The 22,141-nt window shown below is 34.0% G+C and overlaps 1 protein-coding gene across 1 annotated transcript in view; it reads left to right on the forward strand.

The window, feature by feature from the left end:
• The window catches only part of TP53BP1 (tumor protein p53 binding protein 1), a 127,288-nt gene that overhangs the window by 21,006 nt on the left and 84,141 nt on the right, over positions 1 to 22,141 (forward strand). Inside the window, exons 11-13 of the mRNA XM_044660015.1 lie at positions 6,842 to 7,029; positions 9,397 to 9,891; positions 9,922 to 10,759. Of these exons, the coding sequence (XP_044515950.1) occupies positions 6,842 to 7,029; positions 9,397 to 9,891; positions 9,922 to 10,759 (1,521 nt within the window). The remainder of the gene's footprint in view (positions 1 to 6,841; positions 7,030 to 9,396; positions 9,892 to 9,921; positions 10,760 to 22,141) is intronic.

Here is a 22,141-nt window from a genome sequence, read left to right on the forward strand (position 1 = left end):
TTATTTTATTTCTAATCTTTGTTATTAGAAAGAAAGTTGATATGAATGTTTTGGTATATAATGGATCTCTGTTTCTGTCTTTGACTTCCTTTTGATATATATGTCTAAGAGTAGGATTTATAGTTCAGAGACTATTAACAGTTTTGGCACTTTTCTGGTATGTTTTCAAATTGATGTCCAGGGCAGTTAGATTAGTTCATTATCTACCAACAGTATATCAGTGTGACCCTTTTCCTGTCATCCTTCTTAAATAGTCCTGCTTGTTTAATTTGCAGAGTGTTAGGTAAAACTTCAAATTGTTTTGTTTTGCATTTCTGTTAATATTAGTAATTTGGAGCATCTTTTCATATGATTGTTTTTAATTAGCAGTTTTTCTTTTGAATAATGCTAGTATTCTTTTACCTCCTATCTATTGGGGGATGACTCTTGTTCATTTATTTGTGTCAGTTGCCTATGTGTATGGAATATGAAACTTTTTCTGGTAATATTTGATACAAATCTTTTTTCCTATTTGACAGTTTTTCCTTTTATTCTATCCTTTTTGATTCCTTTTTGATTTTCTTCATTCAGTCTTTTCTTACCTTCTATTCTTCACCAAAACCAAAATGTTCTCCCTCTAATTAAATACATTTAAAAAATTCCTCAATGCATGTCTTTGTAGTATATAGCAAAACAAATTTCCATGTTAGCTATGTCCAAAAATGTATGTCTCTCTGTATCTCAGGTTTTTCACCTCTCAGTCAAGATGATATGTTTCATTTTAAATTTTTTGGATTCGTGGTTTATCTTTATATTGATTGGAGTTTTAAAATCTTTCAAAGTTACTTTTTAATATAATGTTCTTAGCACCAATGAATTATAGTTTGCTTCACTTTGTATCATTTAGAAAGGAATTCCCACTTACCTCTGAAATTGACCGTTTCATCATTTCTTATGGCACAATAATAACCACAATTTGTTTAGTCATTCCCCAATAAGAGGATACCCCCTTAGTTTCTATTTTTGGTTATCATGAATAGAGTTGCTATAAATATCTTTGTACATATAGAAATCTCTTTTCTCTTTCTTTGATTTTTTTGGGGGGGTATAGACCTATATAGTAGTGTTATATAGCTGGGTTGAAAGGTATATGCAGAGTTTTGTAATTTTTTTGGACATAGTTCCCTCCATTGCTTTCTAGAATGACTGGTCCAAGTTGTAGCTCCACAACAGTGTTATTTTCTGTTTTTCTATAGTCCTTCCAGCTTTGTAATTTTCCTGTTAATGTTTGTCAATCTGGGATTGGCTTGGGATTTTAAATGTGTTTTAATTTGCATTTATCTAATTATTATGATTGTTGATAGCTTAGAATTCTTCCTTTGAAAAATGTCTCTTTTTTTTTTTTAAATCATTTAATTTACTTAAACCCTTGCCTTCCATCTTAGAATCAATACTGTGTATTGGTTCCAAGGCAGAAGAGTGGTGAGGGCTAGGCAAATGGGGGTTAAGTGACTTGCCTAGGGTCACATAGCGGGGAAGAATCTGCGGCCATATTTTTTTAAATTTAATTTTATTGATTAATTAAGAAAATTTCCATGGTTACATGATTCATGTTCTTTCCCTTCCCTCTTCCCACACCTCTCCCATAGCCAATGCGCAATTCTACTGGGTTTTACATGTGCCATTGATCAAGGCTTATTTACATATTATTGATATTTGCACTAGGTTAATCGTTTAGAGTCTATATCCCTAATCATATCCCCATTAACCCATGTGATCAAGTAGTTGTTTTTCTTCTGTGTTTCTGCTCCCACAGTTCTTTCTTTGGATGTGGATAGTGTTCATTCTCATAAGTCCCTCAGAAATGTTTTGGATCATTACATTGCTGCTACTAGAGAATTCCATTACAATTGATTGTGTGAGGCCATATTTGAATCTAGGACCTCTCAAATATTGATTCCAAGGCAGAAGAGAAGGAAGAAGTTGGAGTTAGGTGACTTGCCTAGGGTCACACAACTAGGGAGAGTTGAGGCCAAATTGAACCCAGGACTTCCAGTTTCTAGGCCTGGCTCACAGTCCACTGAGCTGCTCCCTCCTACTTTGTTTTGAATGTGATTTTTTTATGTCCCAGCATAAACCCTGTTCTCCCAGCAATTTTTATCAAAGCAAGGCCTTTCCCCAAACTAGATTACACTTGTGTTTATTTGCTTTTATGTTATTTATCTCATTTGTTCCACTGTTCTATCTGTTTTTTCCCAGGATCAAATTATTTTGATAATTATTGCTTTATATTGAGATCTGGTACTACTAGATCTTCCTTCCCATTTATGACATTTGTAACCAAATTTTTCTAAAGAGTAATTTTCCTGCCTCCCTCCCCTCCCCCCCCAGTTTTATAAAGTAATACTTTATTGTTTCGAATGGGACTAAATGTAAATTTAGCTAATGTTGGCATTTTTATCATATTGGCTCAACCTACCCATGAGCAGTTAATCTTTTTTTTTGTTGTTGTTGTTTCAGAATCCCATCAATTCACTTAAATTCAACAAGCATTTATTAAGCACATATGTACTTTTTTTTTTGCTAATTATATATCTGTCTTTATTTCTGCAAAGACTTTTACAGTTTGATTTATATAGTCTATGAATCTTAGAAAATACACTTTCAATTTCTGCAATTTTTTTGAATGGAATTTTTTTTAGCTCTTGTTGCTTTATTTTTTTGTTTTGTTACTATATAGAAATGCTTATGATTTAGCTTATGCTTATAGATTTATTTTATGTCTTACAACTTTGCTGAAAGTTATTGACTTAATTTTTTAATTTACTCTGGGTTTTTCTAAATATCATTTTATCTTCAAAAATAAACTTTGCCAATGTTTGTTCTCTCAAATTCTTTTTCTTGTCTCATTGCTTACCTAACTTTTCTAGCACTATGTTAAAAGTGTTGACAATGGACATCCTTGCTTTATCCTCAATCTTATTGAAAAGACTTCATTTTCTTTTCTTATAAAGTTTTTTCTTGGATATAGATAAATACTATTTACTGTATTAAGAAAAGATCCATTTATTAATGTATCCACTTATTTTTAGAGTTTTTAAAAGGACTGTTGGCTTTTGTGAATTGTATGGGTCTTTTTACTTATGTTATTTTATATTTATAGTTTTCCTTTTGTTAAATCAGTCCTGCTTTCCTCGTTTAACTCAATCCTGGCCATAGTGCAGAATCTTTCTAATATATTGTTGTAGTTTATTTATATTTTAGTTTAAAAATTTGTCTGTTTATTGGGGATATTGGTCTGCATTTAAAAATTTTTTTTTGTTTTGTCTCTCATCATGGTATTTTTGAATGCTTGGTAGAATTCACTTGAAAATTCCTTATGAAAGATTTTTCCTTTGGGAGTATATGGCTTGTTAAATTTATTTTTCAAATATTGTATTATTTAAATAGACTGTTTCATCCTTTGTTAATATAGGTATTTTATATTTTTATAATTATTGATTTTCTGTAAGTTATCAGTTTTATCAGAACAAGCGAACAAAATAATTTTGAAAAATTTATTTTTCAGTTATAAGTGCTCTTTTTTCATTTTTTGATATGAACAATTTGATTTTCTTTTTTAATTAAATTAGCTGAATATTAGTTGTTTTTTTGGGGGGGCCTAGTTTTGTTTATTAATTCAGTGACCCTTTTGCTTTTGCTTTTGATTTTATTAATGTCTTGGAATTTTTTATTCATTGATTTGTTCATTGTTTTGTTGAAAGAAGAGCTTAGAGATACAGATTTTCTCCTCAGAACTGCTATCATTTCATCCTATAAATTTGTGTATATTATTACCTTATTTGATGAAATTTTCCATCATTTTTATAATTTATAACTTATTTTTGAACCCACCTGTTTTTGAAAACTACTTTGCTTAGTCTGCAGTTATTTTAAAATTCTTTCGTGGCCCAATATTGAATATAACTTTTATAGCTTTATGATCTATAAATTATGTGTTTAGTATTTCTGCTTTTCTACATTTTTGTTGGAATTTTTTATTCCCTAATTCATGTTCAGTTTTTGAAAAGGTCCTATTATGTACAACTTAGATATAAATTCCAGTTCAGTAAATGTTAGCAACCAGTCATTTTAAGTTTTTCTAAAGTTCTCTTCAGGTCTAGAACTCTGACATTTTTGTCCTATTCAAAATCTTTTTGATTTTCTGCAATTAAAATTAGCTAGTTTGTCTTTTTATGTTTTCCACTATCCTCTGCTTAGTTGAGAATTTCTTACTGTAACTGTTGTGAAACATTCCTACTTTCATTCTCCTGATTTTTAAAAAATGATAGGACTTTTTATATTTAGGATGCATATCCATTTTGAGTTTATTCTAATATGTAGTATAAAATATTCTAAATGGAATTTTTGCCAAGCTACTTTGTGGTTTTCCCAGGATTTCTTGTCAGATAAGGAATTTTTCATCTAGCAACTGATTTATATTGAAATTATCAAACACCCTGCTACTGTTGCTTCCTGTTCCTTCTTATTTGCTTTGTATTCTTTTTTTATTTTTTAGTCAGGACTAGTTTTTTTTAATTCAAAGATATTTTATTTTCCCAATTACATGTAGTAATGATTTTCAACATACATTTTCCAAAATGATAAGATCCAAACTGTCTCTTCTCCCTTCCCTTCCCCAACTTGGAAATGGTAAGTTATTTGATTTGGACCATACATGTATTATGCAAAACACACTTCCATATTGGTCGTTGTTGTAAGAGCGAGCACACTCATACAAAAACCAAAATTCCAAAATAAAACCTTAATTCAATGATGTGAAAGATAGTATGCTTTGATCTGCATTCATCCTGTTCAACAGTTATTTCTCTGGAACTGTATAGCATTCCTTGTTATAAGTCTTTCATAATTGTCCCAGATCATTGCATTGCGGAGAATGGCCACATTTTCACAGTTGACCATCATACAGTATTGCTGTTTATTGTATACATTGTTCTCCTATTTCTGCTTATTTTGTTCTACTTCAGTTTATGCAGATCTTTCCAGATTTTTCTGAAATAATTTTATCATTTGATATAGCACAATAGTATTTCATCACCAACATATACCACAATTTGTTCAGTCATTCCCCAATTGATGAACATCCTTTTAATTTCCGATTTTTTGCCACCACAAAAAGAGCAGCTATAAATATTTTTGTACAAGTCAGTCCTTTCCCCTTTTTTATTATCTTTTTGGGTTACAGATCCAGTAGTGGCATAAATGGATCAAGGAGCATGCTCACTTTTATAGCCAATTGGGCATAATTCCAGATTGCCCTCCAGAATGGCTGGATTGCTTTACAACTCTAGTACTAAATAGTTTTGATGATTATTGCTTTATAATTTAGTTTAAGGTCTGGTAATGCAATGGTACATTGATACTTTAAATCATTATTTCCTTAAGAGCCTTCTAAAAGTATAATGCACTGCTTCTGGATGTTGTGGGCTTTCCCCTCATTGTGGGTTATCAAGTGAAAACTGGATGATCAATTGAGTATGTTGTGGGAACTTTGTAGAGGTATGGAAACTAGTTAGCTTCTGTGGTCCCTTCCAACCCTGAAATTTTGTTAATACTATCCTTTTATTTCTGGTGCTTGGCAATAGTACCTTGTACATGGAAGTTACTTAAGAAATGCTTGTTGGTTTGAATTTAGAGCAACACAGCATTTCATTGGGATTTGATATTAGAGCCAATCTTTTTAGTAAGGTTAGTCTTTGGAAGAGATATATAACTGGATTACAAGAATAAGGTTCTAGAGAAATTCAGATTAGTTAGCAATTAGGATAAATAATATTCATGTTGTGAAGAAGACAGATGATGGATAAGAGGGAGTCAAAATGAAGAGGACTGATTATTTAAAAATGTATCAAGAGTGGTTGTTCAATTCTAGTTCTGTTCTCTTCAAGGTCTAGACAATAGGCATCATTCTGGACAGCAAGGGAAACATGACTTCTCTGTAATGTGTCTGACAATTAATGCCATATGCATCTTAGTGACTTGAACTTTGGCAGATGCTGATAGAGAGCCAAGAGGCACATATCTCTATTTGTGCTATTTGTTTTGATGTCTTTATTTCTTATCATCATAATTTGTTTCAACAAGTGTTATACTGGTGTCTGCTTTGCTATTCTTCAAAGTGTGTGGCAATTGTACAGATAGGATGCTATTAAGAGGTGGTCCATTCCTAGGTAAAATATTACTCCAAACCAGGAATACCTTCATTAAAGTTTGTGTAATTCTTTTACTTGCACAAAGGATGGTTTTATTTATTTATTTATTTATTTATTTTTTTAACCCTTGTACTTCGGTGTATTGTCTCATAGGTGGAAGATTGGTAAGGGTGGGCAATGGGGGTCAAGTGACTTGCCCAGGGTCACACAGCTGGGAAGTGTCTGAGGCCGGGTTTGAATCTAGGACCTCCTGTCTCTAGGCCTGACTCTCACTCCACTGAGCTACCCAGCTGCCCCAAGGATGGTTTTATTTTTAATTAATACCAATTTAGTTTCCTTCTATAATTTTTTAGAAATGTATATTTTTGTATTGGGGTGAATTCCAATTAGGTGTCCTTTGACTTTTTTATTTGTTCTCACAGTACAAATAATAAATACCTCACTGTCTGGGTTCCATGAAATTTGGCCTGGAGGAATTTTTTAGGCTTTTCTTTTACTAAGTGGGGTTAATATGCTTTGAGGAGGGTGAGTGTTTTGTGGCACATGCAACATATCCACAGGATGAATGGCTTCTGTCTTAAACTTGAAGTGGCATAATAAGAATTACATTGGTTGTCTTGCAATGTGTTTTCCATTTTTTTTTAAAGCAGATGAGCCGATGGACATGTCAGTAATGCCTGAAGAGGAAGGAGACATTTTAAAAAACTCCCTGGAAGAAGAAGCAATGGAGATAGAAAATCCTCCATCTGAACCTCAAGCCTCAACACCTGTATCACAGAGCACACCCCTCTTCACCTCTGAGCCACTTCCTGTCCCATCGCAGCCTGAATTTTCTCACGTGAGTATTTACAGCAGGTGCTTACTTCCATTTATTTCACCATGCTAGTCTTATTGGGATTTCCATGCTGCTTGGTGGTTAGGATGGAAATGGGGAAATAAGATATGTGTATATACTTAGATGTATATTTGCACACAGATAAACACAAATAGTCCAATACCTTAATGGGTGCAACTTTTAAATTTTAGTGCTTTAAGTCATGATATATAAGAATAAAAGTTCTTAATTTAATCTTAGTGACTACATAAATGCATATTCTCTCACAACTCTATGGAGGAGTTATTTTAGTGTTGCTAGGAGAACCTCTGCTCTTAGTATTTCATGCATTTTAGTTTGCAGATGTTATAATAAGACTATATTTAAATTAGCAATCAAGAAATAGTAAGAAGAGGACAGTATACAGAATGAAATCACAGCTCGGCTATTAGAAATTATATAAATGTGTATTTTATTGAAGGGATTCCATGCTGTGCAGTCCACTAATAGTGGGAAAATGAAGGCACAGACCTACATAGACAGAATGAATTGCTTAAAGTATGTGTATTTTTCAATAGCAGCAAAATTTATTTTATTACCATTTGAAAGGGCAATCTTTTTTTTTGCCTCATTAACATGTTTTTTCTTTTCTTTCAGTAACTCAGGTTACTGAATCAAAATCACTTGAATTCTCATTATAAAAGACAGTTGTAAAGAAGTGAAATCAGGACAATAATTATTTTCCAGTGCTTTTCACAAAAGTGCTTTGCAAATTGTGAAGTACTATACAAATAGAATATATTAGTAGCTACACCTTGATCCTCTTTCTGGAGGTGGGAAAGATTTTTGATAATATACATATTGACAATTAGGACATTATTTGTGATTACTATACATATTAATTGGTTGACAAATGGGAAATAAAATGTTCAGCTAGTTCAATGTTCAGCTCTGCCTAATACATGCTTATTGAGTGACACTTAAGGGCAGTCAGATACTGTTTGAATGTTGTTGATTGGAATCTTGGTTGATCTGGACTGAAGTTGACCTTGGATGTTTACATTGACTTAATCCTGGATATTCTATTTCAATCCACAAGTATTCCTTTATCTTTAGTCCTCCTGAAGTTCAGCTAAAGTATATATCAGTTTTGGGCAACCTTTTCTTTCTTAAAAAATTTAATTAATTAATTAATTAAGAATATTTTTCCATGGTTACATGATTCATATTTTTTCTCTCCCCTCCTCCATCCCCCCTCCTGTAGCCAATGAGCAATTCAACTGGGTTTTATATATATCATTGATCAAGAACTATTTCTATATTATTAATATTTACAATAGAGTGTTCATTTAGAGTCTAGATCCCCAATCATATTGGGGAGACTTTTTCGAGTGAGTGCTTAGAGGACAAATTAAAGCTATCTTATGAGGTCCGCCCCCTAACATTCCCTCGTTTATTGGAGAGGGAGGAAGTGTTTGCTTTGGGCAGCTGGACAGAGGAGTGAGGCATGCAAAAAATGTCCTCAGACTCTGGAAAGAGGGTGAACAGAGAAGCTCCACGAATGCCAGCTCTGCACTCATGCCACATCTTTGCCAATGCTGGCATATACTATGGCATTGATGTTGCCCTCTGGGATGATGAAGACCAGAAATGACCAAGGGATGAAATGGTCTTTCCTGGCCAGCACTTGTTGTGAAATCCAGAATTCCCTAAATTCTACTCTGTTTGAAATGCTGTTGTTAATATAAAAATTTCCAATTTATGGGTTGTTGCAAAAATGAATGGTCGGGGCAGCTGGGTGGCTCAATGGATAGAGAGCCAGGCCTGGAGACAGGAAGTCCTGCATTCATATGTGACCTCATATATTTCCTAGCTGGGTGACCCTGCTGTTTAACTCCTATTGCCTAGTCCTTACCACTCTTCTGCCTTGGAACTGATATTTAGTCTTAATTCTAAGAGAGAAGGTAAGGGTTAAAAAAAAAGAATGAGTAGATTCCCATTGCAGGAATTTTGTATACCAAACTCATTGACATTTACTAAAGATTGAAACTTATTTAGGATTTAACTAAATAGGTCTTTTGCATGATCCCTATTTTTGAAGAAGTTATTCTCTTAATAAATATCTAATGTGCATTCTGCTTTGCTCGTGTTTGTGATTTGGCCAGAGGAATCAGAGGAGGAAATTGCTTTTTGTTTTGAGAAAAAGAAATCTGGGATTTTTTTTCCAGATATGTATTTTTAAACCCTTGTAATCATAGACAAAATGCTTATACAGTTTTTTCGGTTTCTAGTTTTAATAAAAGAGATGTAGATTTCTGATGTGAATTATAGGTGAATGAAGCAATATAAATGTGAAGAAAATGATATTTATTACCTTTTTTTTTTCCTTAGGACATTTTTATTCCATCTCCAAGTTTGGAGCAGGGACCAAATGATGAAAAGAATACTGAAGATAGATGCAATTCCTCTTTCTCAGTGGAGTGCTCTAAGCCCTCACAGTTAGAGGAAAAGAATCCCATTGAGGATCTGGGACAGTCACTGACAGGAGAATCTTGTAAATTGATGCTTTCTGTAAGTGATTGTAGTCAGTCTACAAAGATGGAGAGTTTGAATTCCCAGCAAATTGAAGAAGATGGTAAAAATACACAGATTGAAGATACTGAACCTATATCTCAAATTCTGGAGTCTAAACTTTGTTCCACAGAAAATTCTGGTATACCAGTGAGCCCAACAAAAGACAGTCAAGAAGATCTGGGTGAAAACTTAAAAAAGGCAGAAGATGACATAAAAACTACAAATGAAGTTACCATTTCAGCCAATGAATGCAAAACTAGAGAAGAGATGGAGCATGTTTGTGTTCAATTCACATGTGATTCAGGAAGCCAGGTACTTCTTTCTGAGACTCTTTCATCTGAGACTCTTCCATCTGAAGCTCTTCCATCTGAGGGTCTTCCATCTGAGGCTCACTTAAATACATTAGATCAGGAGGTCTCTATGGAGGCCAAAGAATATCATACAGAGGAGAGATCTTCAATATCTGTGATTGAAGAAATTCCTGAAACCCCTCGTGAAAGTCAGGAGGAGCAGAAAGAAGAGAAAGAAAACAGAGACAGTAGCCCACTCCACCTCTGTTTGACTCAGACTCAATCACCAGGATTATGCCTTCAAGAAAAAATTGTAGATCAAGAGTGCCAAGAGGCTATGGAAGTTAATACCAGTGTTAGTGGCAGTGATTCTCCAAAAAAACTGCAAATGTATGATGAAGAATTAGAACAGAAGGATCAAGAGGCTTGGGAGACCACCTCAGAAGGCTGTGGTGTCATAGAAGAGAGAGTCACAAAAGATGAGTCCCCATCTGATTCCTCTCAGCCTTTTGTGGGAGAAGAGGGACACAAAGATACCCATTCTTGTGAGGATGTTGATCCAAAGATAGAATCATGTGCTAATAACAGTCTAGGTGCTAAGAACAGTCTAGATGCTAAGGGAGAGAAGACCCAAGAATCTGAAGGAGATCTGAAATCACTGACTGAAGAGGAGAACCTTCAACAGTCTCTAATTTCTTCAGAAAGAGTAGATGATGTACTGAGAACTGAAGAGGAGGAGCAGCAGCCACAGTCTCCAGAGAAAACAGACAACTTGTTAATAAAACATTCACAAGTGGATAGCGTAGAGGAATTTGGAAGTGAAGTAAAGGCCCAGCAGCTTGGGAAAGCAGCTGACCACAGTCCACAGAGTCCCTGTGAAAGCTCCAGTGGTAAGTGCAATTTATAGATATAAATGTGAACAGTTTGGTTATTTCAACTGATGGATTGAGAAGCTTAACCAGAATTCATTTTTGAAAGGTGGGAATGCAGAGGGCTAAAGATTATTATTGGAGCTAAATACTAGACACGGGCAAATATTAATAGGGAGTAATAATTAGCAAATTGTCAAACAATCATTTGTTTGAACTGAGGACTTCTTTACTGACTATAATCGTATCTGCCTTGTACTCATATTGCTGCTTGAATTTCACAAGTATATGTAAATTATGCTTATCTTGTGTTTTTTAGGGAGAGAAATTATGGCAGTGGGGTAGGGAACATGACCACATTGCATTTTCAGTAGAGTTCTAGAAGTAATAGGTATTCATTTAAATATCCTTCATAGTCAACCTTTAAAAAGGGCCCTAATAAAATAATTTGCTTATGTTTGTTTTCCCTTTAGGTGTTATTAGACTAAGTTCCCAAGTATGAGTTAACATATATATGGTATATCTATGTGTGTGTATATATATGTAATATATAAATAAACACACACACATATATCTTGAGGCTTGAAAGATTTATTATGATGTGTTCTCCATCCATCTTTTGGTATCCATTTTAGGATTATAAATTATTTTGAACTTTGTTGATGGTACCTACAGATAAGGGTATACTACTTTAATGTGTTGTCATGGCCCCTTAATTTTCAAAGGTTATGTTAGTGGGATTATAAGCTCTGACAGATTGTTCCATATCAAAAAGGTTTTTAACTATGGACATGGTGATGCAGTGGTTCATTGTTGACAGGTTGGCTGGCGATGTTTATTTTTTCCTTTTTCATTAAAAGGTCCATTTGTTAAGGAATGAAGGGGGTTGCAGATTATGTGGATTGATGGAGTATTCTTATCAGTAAAATCACTGATCCTTGAGGTATAAATATAAATGTAGTGCTATGTGAAAGTGTAATTAGAAATGTAATATTTGTAAGAGACTAAGAGTTGGCAACATAATGTTTCCATAAAGCTGATTCTAGAATACCTAAAGGCAGAGTCAACATTTGGACATTATTTCCATGATATTAATTACATAAAATAAGTTCTTTTAAAGTGTATAATTTAATGAATTTAAATTAGTTATGGTAAATATGCTGAATTACTGCTTTGTCTGAGTAAATTGTGAAATCTAATGGACTTTTTCTTAATTTTCATCTTTTCTGCCTTCTTTCTGTTTCCTTTGACACTATGGCCCTCTTCTCTTTAATGTTTTCTTCTTATAAGGTTTTTAACACTACTATTTTATGGAACCTGTTAGAACTCTCCTCATTCTCCTTTACTGGATCCTTATCCAGGGCATATTCTCTTATCATAGGGTATCCCACAGGGCTCTGTCCTGGGCCTTTTTCTCTTCTCCCTCTAATATTATTTTATTTGGTCATCTCATCAGTTCCCATGGAATTAATTTTGCCTCTATGTTGATGATTCTTAGATCTTCCTATCCTACCCTAATCAGTCTGCTGACTTCTAGTCTTACATTTTCAATTGCTTTTTTTTAAGACACCTTGAACAATAAACATCTTAATATATCCAAAACTAAATTTACTTTCGTTCCTTCTAAGCCTTCTTCCCCCAACACCTTCCCTATTACCGTTCTCCCAGTCCTAAAGACTTGATATTTAGGAGTCATGCTGGACTTCTCTATCTCATATTTAATCTTTTGCCAAGGCTTGTTGATATCACTTTTGCAACATCTCTTGAATACTTTCCCTTCTCTCTCCTGATACTGCCACTATTTGATGCAGGCCTTCATTATCATCTAATGCTTGGACTATAACAAAAATCTGCTGGTGAGTCTGCCTGCCTCAAGTCTCTTCCTACTCTAATCTTCATCTTTTTTTCTGTGCTTTTCATCTAGTCACGTCTACTAACCATAGCTTTCACCCAAGGCTTTGCTCTGGGCCCTTTTCTCTTCTTTCAGCCCCTACCTCTCTGTTGACCCCTAGTCTTGCATCTCCTGTTACCTGTTGGACACTCAAACTAGATGTTCTACATCTTAAACTGAGTACACCCAAAACTATCTTTTCCCCTGAAGCTTCCACTACTATCACATCCTCAACTTACCCTAGGTGTCATTCTCCACTTACTCTCTTTCCTCATCCTACCATGTTCTATCAGTTGCCAAGTCTTGCTAACCTACCTTTTCAATATCTCTCATAAATGCCCTCCTTCTTTGACATTGGCACTGCCCTGGAACAGGCCCTTATGTATTCTCTTCGTGACTGAACTATTGCAGTAGCCTTCTGATTGGTCTCTTCCAACTTCAGTCCATCCTTCACTTAGCTATCCAATTGATCTTAAAATACAAGTCTGACTGTGTTATACCCTTGTAGCAATCATTAAGTAAACTCCAGTGAATTCCTGTCGCCTCTAAGATCAAATATAAAATCCTCTGTTTGGTACTCAAAGCCCTTCATAACCTGGCCTTCTCGAACCTCACTGTCTTTCATGTACTCAGATCTAGTAACACTGGCCTCCTTGCTATTCTTCTGACAAGATACTACATCTCTTGGGCAGCTGAGTGGCCCAGTGGATTGAGAGCCATGCCTAGAGATGAGACCCGGTCCTAGGTTCAAATCTGGCCTCAGACACTTCCTAGCTATGTGAGCCTGGGCAAGTCACTTAACCCCCATTGCCTAGCCCTTGCTGCTCTTCTGCCTTGGAAACAATACACAGTATTAATTCTAAGACAGAAGGTAAGGGTTTAAAAAAAAAAAAGACACTCCATCTTCCCATTCAAGGTCTTTTTACTGACTATCCCCCATGCTTGAAATTTTCTTCTTCTTCATCTCTATCTCTTGGTCCTAATACCTCTTTTCAAGTCTCAGCTAAAAATTTCACCTTTACCAAGAAATCTCTCTTAATGCCAGGGCCTTCCTTCTGTTAATTGTCTCTACTTTATTTTGTGTATGTACTCCTTGTATATAATTGTTTGCATGTTGACTCTTCCCTTTTAAAGTGTGAGCTTTTTGATATCAGCAATTTTTTCCCCCTTTCTTGTCTTCCAGTGCTTAGCATAGTAAATGCCACATAGTAGGTGCTTCATACACATTTGTGGACAGATGATAACATATTAAAAGAAGCTTGGTTTTATATTCCAAAATTATAGTTACTTTTTAGTTTGTTTTTTTTAAACCCTTACCTTCCATCTTAAAATCAATATTTTGTATTGGTTCCAAGTCAGAAGAACAGTAAGGGCTGGGTAATGGGGGATTAAGTAACTTGCCCAGGGTCACACAGCTGGGAAGTGTCTGAGGCCAGATTTGAGGCCACCAAGTCACTTAGCCGTCCTTTAGCAAACCTTTTCTTCATATAAACTTTTGTGTAACCTTTTTCCAAATTATCATAAATTTGGAATTAGTGAAATCTTGAATGAATGAGGTTTATTGAACTACGCATAGCTTGGGGATTGAATATTTGAGAGAAACAAAGTTTTAAAGGGTCCACATTCGAACAATTAAACTATTTAAAAAGCTGAAAAATTGAATTTGTAAGAAATTATAGAAACTGGGATTAATTTGGAGACCAGAACCCTAAAAATCTTTTAGGGGAAATTGGTACTAAGAATCAGTTAAAGAAACTGGAATATTTATCCTGGAGAAGAGAACTTGGTGGGATATGTCATATTTAAAGCTTTATCTTGTTGCTTAGAAGAGGGTTTAGATTTATTACTTAGGTGAAAAGAGGAAGACTAGAGTGGAATGGAATGGAATTTTCAATGGATAGAAATTACATGGAAGTGGATTTAGGCCCACTGTGAAAGAAAACTTTCAAAAAGTAGACCACTGAATTTTGGTTAAAATGGAATGGGCAGTGGTGGGATATGTTACTGAGATCCCAGTCACTGGAGATCTTCAAATAGAGCCTTGATAGATTTTGTGACTACTTGTTAGGGATATTATAGATGAGATTTATAATTTGGATAAGGGTTGAATTAGTTGACACTTAGCAAGTTCATGAATTTGACTTATAAACTAGGATGTTGTGATGTGCTAGCAATGTGTTAGCTACTCTTGTCAAAAAGAACAAAATGTTGAACTTCATTAGGCAAATTATTTTGAAACAAAGTAGATATTCTTATCCTTCTCTTTTAATACTATATACAATTTCTCTGGTTGCTGAATTTTGAGAGACAGATGATACTGAAGAAAGTCCAGAGAAGAGCAATGAAAATAATTAAGGAAATAGAGAGCCTTTTAGTGATGTGAGAACAACCTAGTAAAAATCGTTTCCTTAGTTTGTTCTTATTTTTGTTGGAATCTCTTCTTTGATTTTTAGAATTTCTCTCTTGGTGTTTAAATTAATTGGTTTTAATTTATTGGTTTCCTGGGTTTTTTTTTTTTAGTTGCATTCCCATTTTAGTTATTTTTTTAAACCCTTGCCTTCCAACTGTGTATTGGCAGCAAGGCAGAAAAGCAGTAAGGGCTAGGCAATTGGGGTAAAGTAACTTGTCTAGGGTCACCACACAACTAGGAAATGTCTGAGGCTGAATTTAACTCCAGATCTCCCATCTCCAGACTTGGTTGTCTATCTACTGAGACACCACGGTGACCCTATTCCCATTTCATTTGATCTGTTTGATTCTTTGGTTTGGAAAGACAAAATCTGAGAAGGCTAGTTGTGATTGAAGTCTGCAGAAGTGTTAGGGTGTAAGGTGAATTTGCTAAAAAGTAGCTAGCTGGCACTGAGGATAGAGATCTGCACCAGGAATCAGGAAGACTAGAGCTCAGATGCTTCCTCCCGAGTGACTCTGGGCATTTTGAACCAGAGAAGGAAATGGCAAACTGCTCCATGATCTTTGCCAAGAAAACTCCAAATGGGGTCCCAAAGAGTCAGACAAGACTGAAAGCAGCAAAGGATGAAATTTGAGTTATTTAGAATCTCAGTATACTAGAAATAACAGATAGCTCTTAAAGCTTAAAGGAGATAAATTTAGAGAAATAAAGGCGTTAGTAGAAGGAATAATTGGGCAAAAAAAATGTAATGTCAAGGTTGATTTAAATAAATTCATGAATGCAAGGCCAAAAATAAAGGTAAAATGTAATTGGCATACTGATGTGACCTATTTGAGGATGTATATTACCCAGTGTTCCCACAAATTATTTTTTGGTACTACTGTCAAGACTCAAAATAGTAGGCTTGATGGACTATGGGTCTGACCCATTATAGAAATATTATTAGATGGCTTTTGCCAAAGTGTATGAACAAATGGTAATCATCTCTCTCAGGGTAAAAGAAGAGGAAATGGGTTTATGTTATAATAAGAAACTAGAGTTAAAGAAAATTTTCCAACATTGTTCTCAACATGGAATTGGGCTAACAAATGAGGTTATAGATTTACCTGTCCTGAGAATCTTTAGAAATATAGTTGATTTTCAGATGTGTAGGATAGTTCTACATTTGCTATTAAATTATTCTTCCTTTTCTCATTTATAATACTTCTTTACTACTTCTACAAAAGAAGCTCATTTAAGGTCACCAGTCAATCTGCTAGCATATTTGTGGAGATTTGAGGAAGAAAGAACTTAACGGTTTTAATTCTAACTTTAGGGAAGAAATACTATGAGAGGCTTAGAGGATATCAAATATGAGTAGAAATGGAAAATTTAGCAAACTGAGTGCTAAAAGTCATTGGCTGGTGTGGTAGAAAAGAGGGTTGGATTTTAAATCAGAAGATCTGATTTTAAATCCTGACCCCACTACTTACTATTTATATGACCTTGGGCAAATCATTTAATTTGAGTCTCAGTTTCCTCATCTGTAATATTAGAGGGTTGGCCTAAGTCAGTAGTTCTCAAAGTGTGATCTGAGGCCCCTGAGATCCCTGATGAAGTAAAAAATATTTTTATAATCATACTAAGATGTTTTAATTTCTAATATGGCAAATAATAGATATGGTAGATTTGACCTACATAAATAAAGGCCCTTTGGGTGAGGATCTTCAGTAAATTTTGAGTAAAATTTGAGGGGTCCTGAGATAATAGAGTTTGAGAACTACTAGATTATATTACCTTTTAAAGTTCATAGCTTTAAATCTGTGATCCAGTGATCCAAATAATAGTTTACTATGCCTGTTGAAGAAACTCAAAACTTGAAGAGAAATGGCATAAATATTGCAGGATTTTTATCATATCGCTTTCATTTGTTTAAAAAAATTTCATGTGAAAGTATCACTTATTCCTTTATATTTTTCTTTATTATAGAATCACAGCTTTTAAAGAAAAGGTACCAGAGATTTATCTGCAGAATTATAGCACTGTGAAGGTAGTATCCAAATAAAAATTTCAGTTATTTGCTTAAACTACAAAGAAGTGGTTCATGTAAAAGTCCACTTTATTTCAGAAAGAAGTAGGTTTATGTTTTAAGGTTGACCAGGCTTATATAGGATTTTTTTTTTGTCTGTATATGTGGATATATTGTGAGTTAATTAAATGGGAAATGGTCATAAAATTTATTTTCTTTGGTAAACTCAAGTGAAATAGACTAAAGTAACTAAAAGATAACAATCATCTGAATAAAATTTGGAAAAAATTCCTTCATTCAAATGTTAGTTTTTAGAGAAGTTGATATACATTAAACTCCTCACCCCCACAATTGTATATATTATACATGAATTCAAGAATGTTTTAGATTGAAATGCTTCTTTTACCCATGATATTTGGGTTGAAATTTTGATGTCAGAGCACATTGTATTTATATAATAGCTTCCTTTTAAGGTTCTTAAAATACTTTCATAATTTATTTATACTTGAGTAAACTTGTGATCTCTCATTGGTTATAGGTGTTCTTTCCACCTGGACATGTTGAGCAGTGAACAATATTACATAAAAATGAAGCTGATCATATCTTAGCAGACTGGAAATATATTATTGTTATTTCAAAATCTGTATGTATATAGCCAGATCAATAGTTGGTTAAAATGTATGATTATTTTAGGGGCTAAAATTAATATTCAGTTAGAAAAAAGAATAAAATTGAGGTGACATTTTATGCTATTAAAACAACTTTTACCCTATCTTATTGTTTATGAATTATAGGTAAAAGTAAATACATTGACCCTGGTTTTTTGCAATTTCTTAGAGAAATTTAACTGATATAAAGCAATCACCATAACAGGGAAGCCAAAAGAACCCAGAAATTTCCATAAAGCAATAAAGCAATAAACAATTTATTTCCTTGTTTAGTAGATCCTTTTAGAGAGTAATCTTATTTGTAAAATGTTATCAAGTATATGAGGGAAGATTCTAAGTACTAGTCTTGCAAAACAATAAGCAGTAGAGGGAAAAACATATCTGTAGAAAGCTTGGCCTGAGATTTAGCCAAGCCAGATCATTCAAGTAACACGAATAGAGAAAACTGGAGGAGGAACAATTGGTAGATGTGAAATGGAACAGATCCTAATTTTTTATTAGTTTTGTTTACATCTTCAATACTATCATGTTTGTAATTTGACAACTTTAAACATAATAGATTCCATGAAGAAATGGAATGGTATTCAAGAAAACGAAATTAGAAAGAATGACTTGTTTTTCATTTCAGTTATGTCTGAATCTTTGACCCCATTTGGGTTTGTTTATTTTTTTTAATTTGGGGTTTTCTTGGCATAGATATTAGGGTAGTTTGCCATTTCCTTTTTCAGCTCATTTTTGCAGATGAGGAAACAGAGGCAAAAAAGGTTAAGTGACTTGTCCAGAGTCACACAGGTATGAAGTATCTGAAGCTAGGTTTGAACTTAGGATTTCCTGACTCCATGCCCAGCTGTGCCACCTAGCTGCCCCCTAATTGTTACTCCAGAGTTGTTTTAACTTATATTTCTCCAAGCAATATTGATTTAAAGCAGTGTTTCCCAAAGTGGGCGCTCCTGCCCCCTGGTGGGTGCTGCAATGATTCAGGGGAGTGGTGATGGCCACAGGTGCATTTATCTTTCCTATTAATTGCTATTAAAATTTAAAAAAAAATTTAATTTCCAGGGGGCTAAGTAATATTTTTTCTGGAAAGGGGGCAGTAGGCCAAAAAAGTTTGGGAACCACTGATTTAGAGCATTATTTTTTTACCTCATTATAGTAGTTTTGATTTCTTTAGTTCAGATCCTTAGATTTACTTTTCAAGTGGGAAATGGTGCTTATTTTTATAAATTTGATTCTGTTTTCCATATTTTGAGAAATGAGACCTTTATCTGAAAAACTTGGCTGTACAATTTTTCCCAGTATCCTGCTTTCCTTCTTATTTTGGCTACATTAGTTTGGTTGTACACAACCTTTTAAATTCATGTAATAAAAATTACATATTTTATTTCCTACATTCCTCTCTGTCTCTTATTTGGTCATGAATTCTTCCCTTATTCTATCTATATCTATATCTATATTTATATATCTGATAGGTAAAATTTTCCATACTCCCCTAATTTGCTTATATCTCCTTTTATGGCTAACTCATGTACCCATTTTGACCATATCTTGGCATATGGTGAGTTGTTGATCTATACTGTACATAGTACACACTACTTTTGTGTTTTCCCAGACATTTTTGTCAAATACCGAGTTTTTGCTACAAGAGTTTAGATCTTTCAGTTTATCAAACACTAGATTAGTATGATCATTCTCCACTGTATTTTGTGTGCCTGATCTATTCCACTGATCTACCACTATTTCTTAGCACCAGATTGTTTTCATGATTACTTCTTTGTTTTAGAGATTGAAATCTGGTACTGCTAGGTTGCCTTCCTTAACATTTTTTTTTCATTGATTCTCTTGATAATCTTCTTGACTTTTTGTTCTTCCAGATGAATTTTGGTCTTTTTCTAACTGTAAAATAATTATTTGATAGTTTTATTGGGATAGCACTGAATAAGAAAATTAATTTAGGTAGCATTGTTATTTTTATTATATTGGATTGGTCTACCCATGAATAATTAATATTTCTCTGGTTGTTTAGCTCTCTATTTGCATGAAAAGTCTTTTGTAATTATGTTCATAATAGTAATTGGGTTTTTCTTGACAGGTTGAATTTTATATTGTCTACAGTTATTTTAAATGGAATTTCTATCTCTTGCTGCTGGACTTTGCTGGTAATATATAGAAATGTTAATGATTTATGTGGGTTTATTTTAAATCTTGTAACTGCTATATTTATAAAGTTTTTCAACTAGTTTTTTAATAGATCCTTTTGGATTCTCCATGTATGCCTTTATATTGTCTGCAAAAAGATAGTTTTGTTTCCTTGTTACCTATTCTTATTCTCTCAATATTTTTTTCTTCTTTGGCTCTCATTTCTAGTACAATATTAAGTAATAATGGCAATAATGGACAACCTTGCTTCACAAACCCTTATTTTAGTGGAAAGGTGTTTAGCTTATCTCCATTACAGATAATGTTTCTACTTGGTTTTAGATAAATATTACTTGTCATTTTAATTCTTATGCTTTCTCGTGTTAATAGGAATGAATGTTATTTTTTTTGTCAAAAGCATTTTCTGCATTTGTTGATTTAATCACAATTATATGGTTTTTGTTATTGATGTGGTCAGTTATGCTTATAGTTTTCCTAATATTGAGCTAGGCTTGCATTCCTGGCATAAACCCTACATGGTCTTAGTGTATGATCTTTGAGATCTTTTGCTGTAATCTCCTTGCTAGTATTTTACTTAAAATTTTTGCCTCAATATTCATTAAAGAAATTGGTCTATAGTTTTTTCCAGTGTTTTTGCTCCCTTTGGTTTAGGTATAAAAACCCCATTTGTGTCATAGGAAGAATTTGTAGTACTCCTTTACCTATTTTTTCCAAGTAGTTTATGCAGTATTGGAATTAATTGTTCTTTAAATGTTTGCTAGAATTTTCTAATAAATCCATTTGGTCTTGGGCTTTTTTTCCTTAGGGAGTTCATTTATGTTGCATGCCCAATTCATTAATCTCTGCCCTCTCTAATTTGTTAACATATGCACTCAAGGATATAAATTTCCCCCTGAGTACTGCCTTAGCTACATCCCACAGAGTTTGGTAGAATGTCTCGTCATTGTCATTCTCTTCAATGAAATTGTTGATTGTTTCTATGATTTCTTCTTTGATTAACTGGTTTTGGAGAATCATATTATTTTATTTCCAATTAGTTTTTGATTTGCCTGTCCAGGTGCACTTACTAATTATTATTTTTATTATGGTCTGAGAAAGTTACATTTATTATTTCTGCTCTTTTGCATTTGTTTGCAATGATTCTATGCCCTATTACACAATCTTTGTGAATGTACCATGTGCAGCTGAAAAGAAGGTATATTCCTTTTTGTCCCTATTTATTTTTCTCCACATATCTATTAAATCTAATTTTTCTAGGACTTCATTCACCTCTCTTATCTCTTTCTTATTTATATGTTGGTTTGATTTATCTAGATCTGAAAGAGGAATATTTAGATCTCCAACTAGTATAGTTTTACTATCTATTTCCTTCTTGAGCTGTCAGTTTCTCCTTTAGGAATTTGGATGCTATGCCATTTGGTGCATACATATTGAGCGCTGTTATTTCCTCATTGTCTATACTGCCTTTATCAGGATGTAATTACCTTCCCTGTCTTTTTTAATCATATCTATTTTTACTTTGGCTTTGTCAGAAATCATGATCTTCATTCCTGCCTTCTTTTTCTCATTTGAAGCCTAAAAGATTTTGCTCAAGCCGTTTACCTTAAACCTGTGTATGTCACCCGCCTCATATGAGTTTCTCGTAGACAACATATGGTAGGATTTTGGTTTCTAATCCACTGAGCTATTTGCTTCCTTTTTATGGGCGAGTTCATCCCATTCACATTCAGAGTTATAATTATCAGTTGTGTATTTGCCAACATTTTGGTATCCTCTCCTACTTCTACCCCTTCTTCTTACACTATTTCTTTTTAAACCAGTGATTTGCTTTAAGCCAGTAACCCTTTTCCCTCCCTTGATTTACTTCTCTTCCTACGCCCCCCCTTATAATTCCCCTCTTTTGATTTTTAAGGCCTAATGAATTCCCTCCCCCTTCTTTTCCCCTCCCTTTTTTGACCTCCCCTCTCCCCTGCTCCCCTTGGTTTTTCCCTTCAGACTTTCTCAGTAGGGTTAGATAGAGTTTTATATCCCAATGGATTTAGCTACTCTTCCCTCTCAGGGTTAATTACACTGAGAGTAAGGTTTAAATATTACCTCTTAATGCTCTCTTCCTCTCCTTCTTATAATAGTATTCATCCCCTCCCCTTCCCATGCCCTCTTTGTGTGGTATAGAATATCCTATTTTTCTTATTCATTCAAGTTTCTCTTGGTGTCCTCTACTATTCACCCCCTCTCTTTCTCATCCCCCATATCATCTTAGACCATTTAG

Source organism: Gracilinanus agilis, chromosome 2, assembly GCF_016433145.1.
Source record: "Gracilinanus agilis isolate LMUSP501 chromosome 2, AgileGrace, whole genome shotgun sequence".
Classification (NCBI taxonomy): Eukaryota; Metazoa; Chordata; class Mammalia; order Didelphimorphia; family Didelphidae; genus Gracilinanus; species Gracilinanus agilis.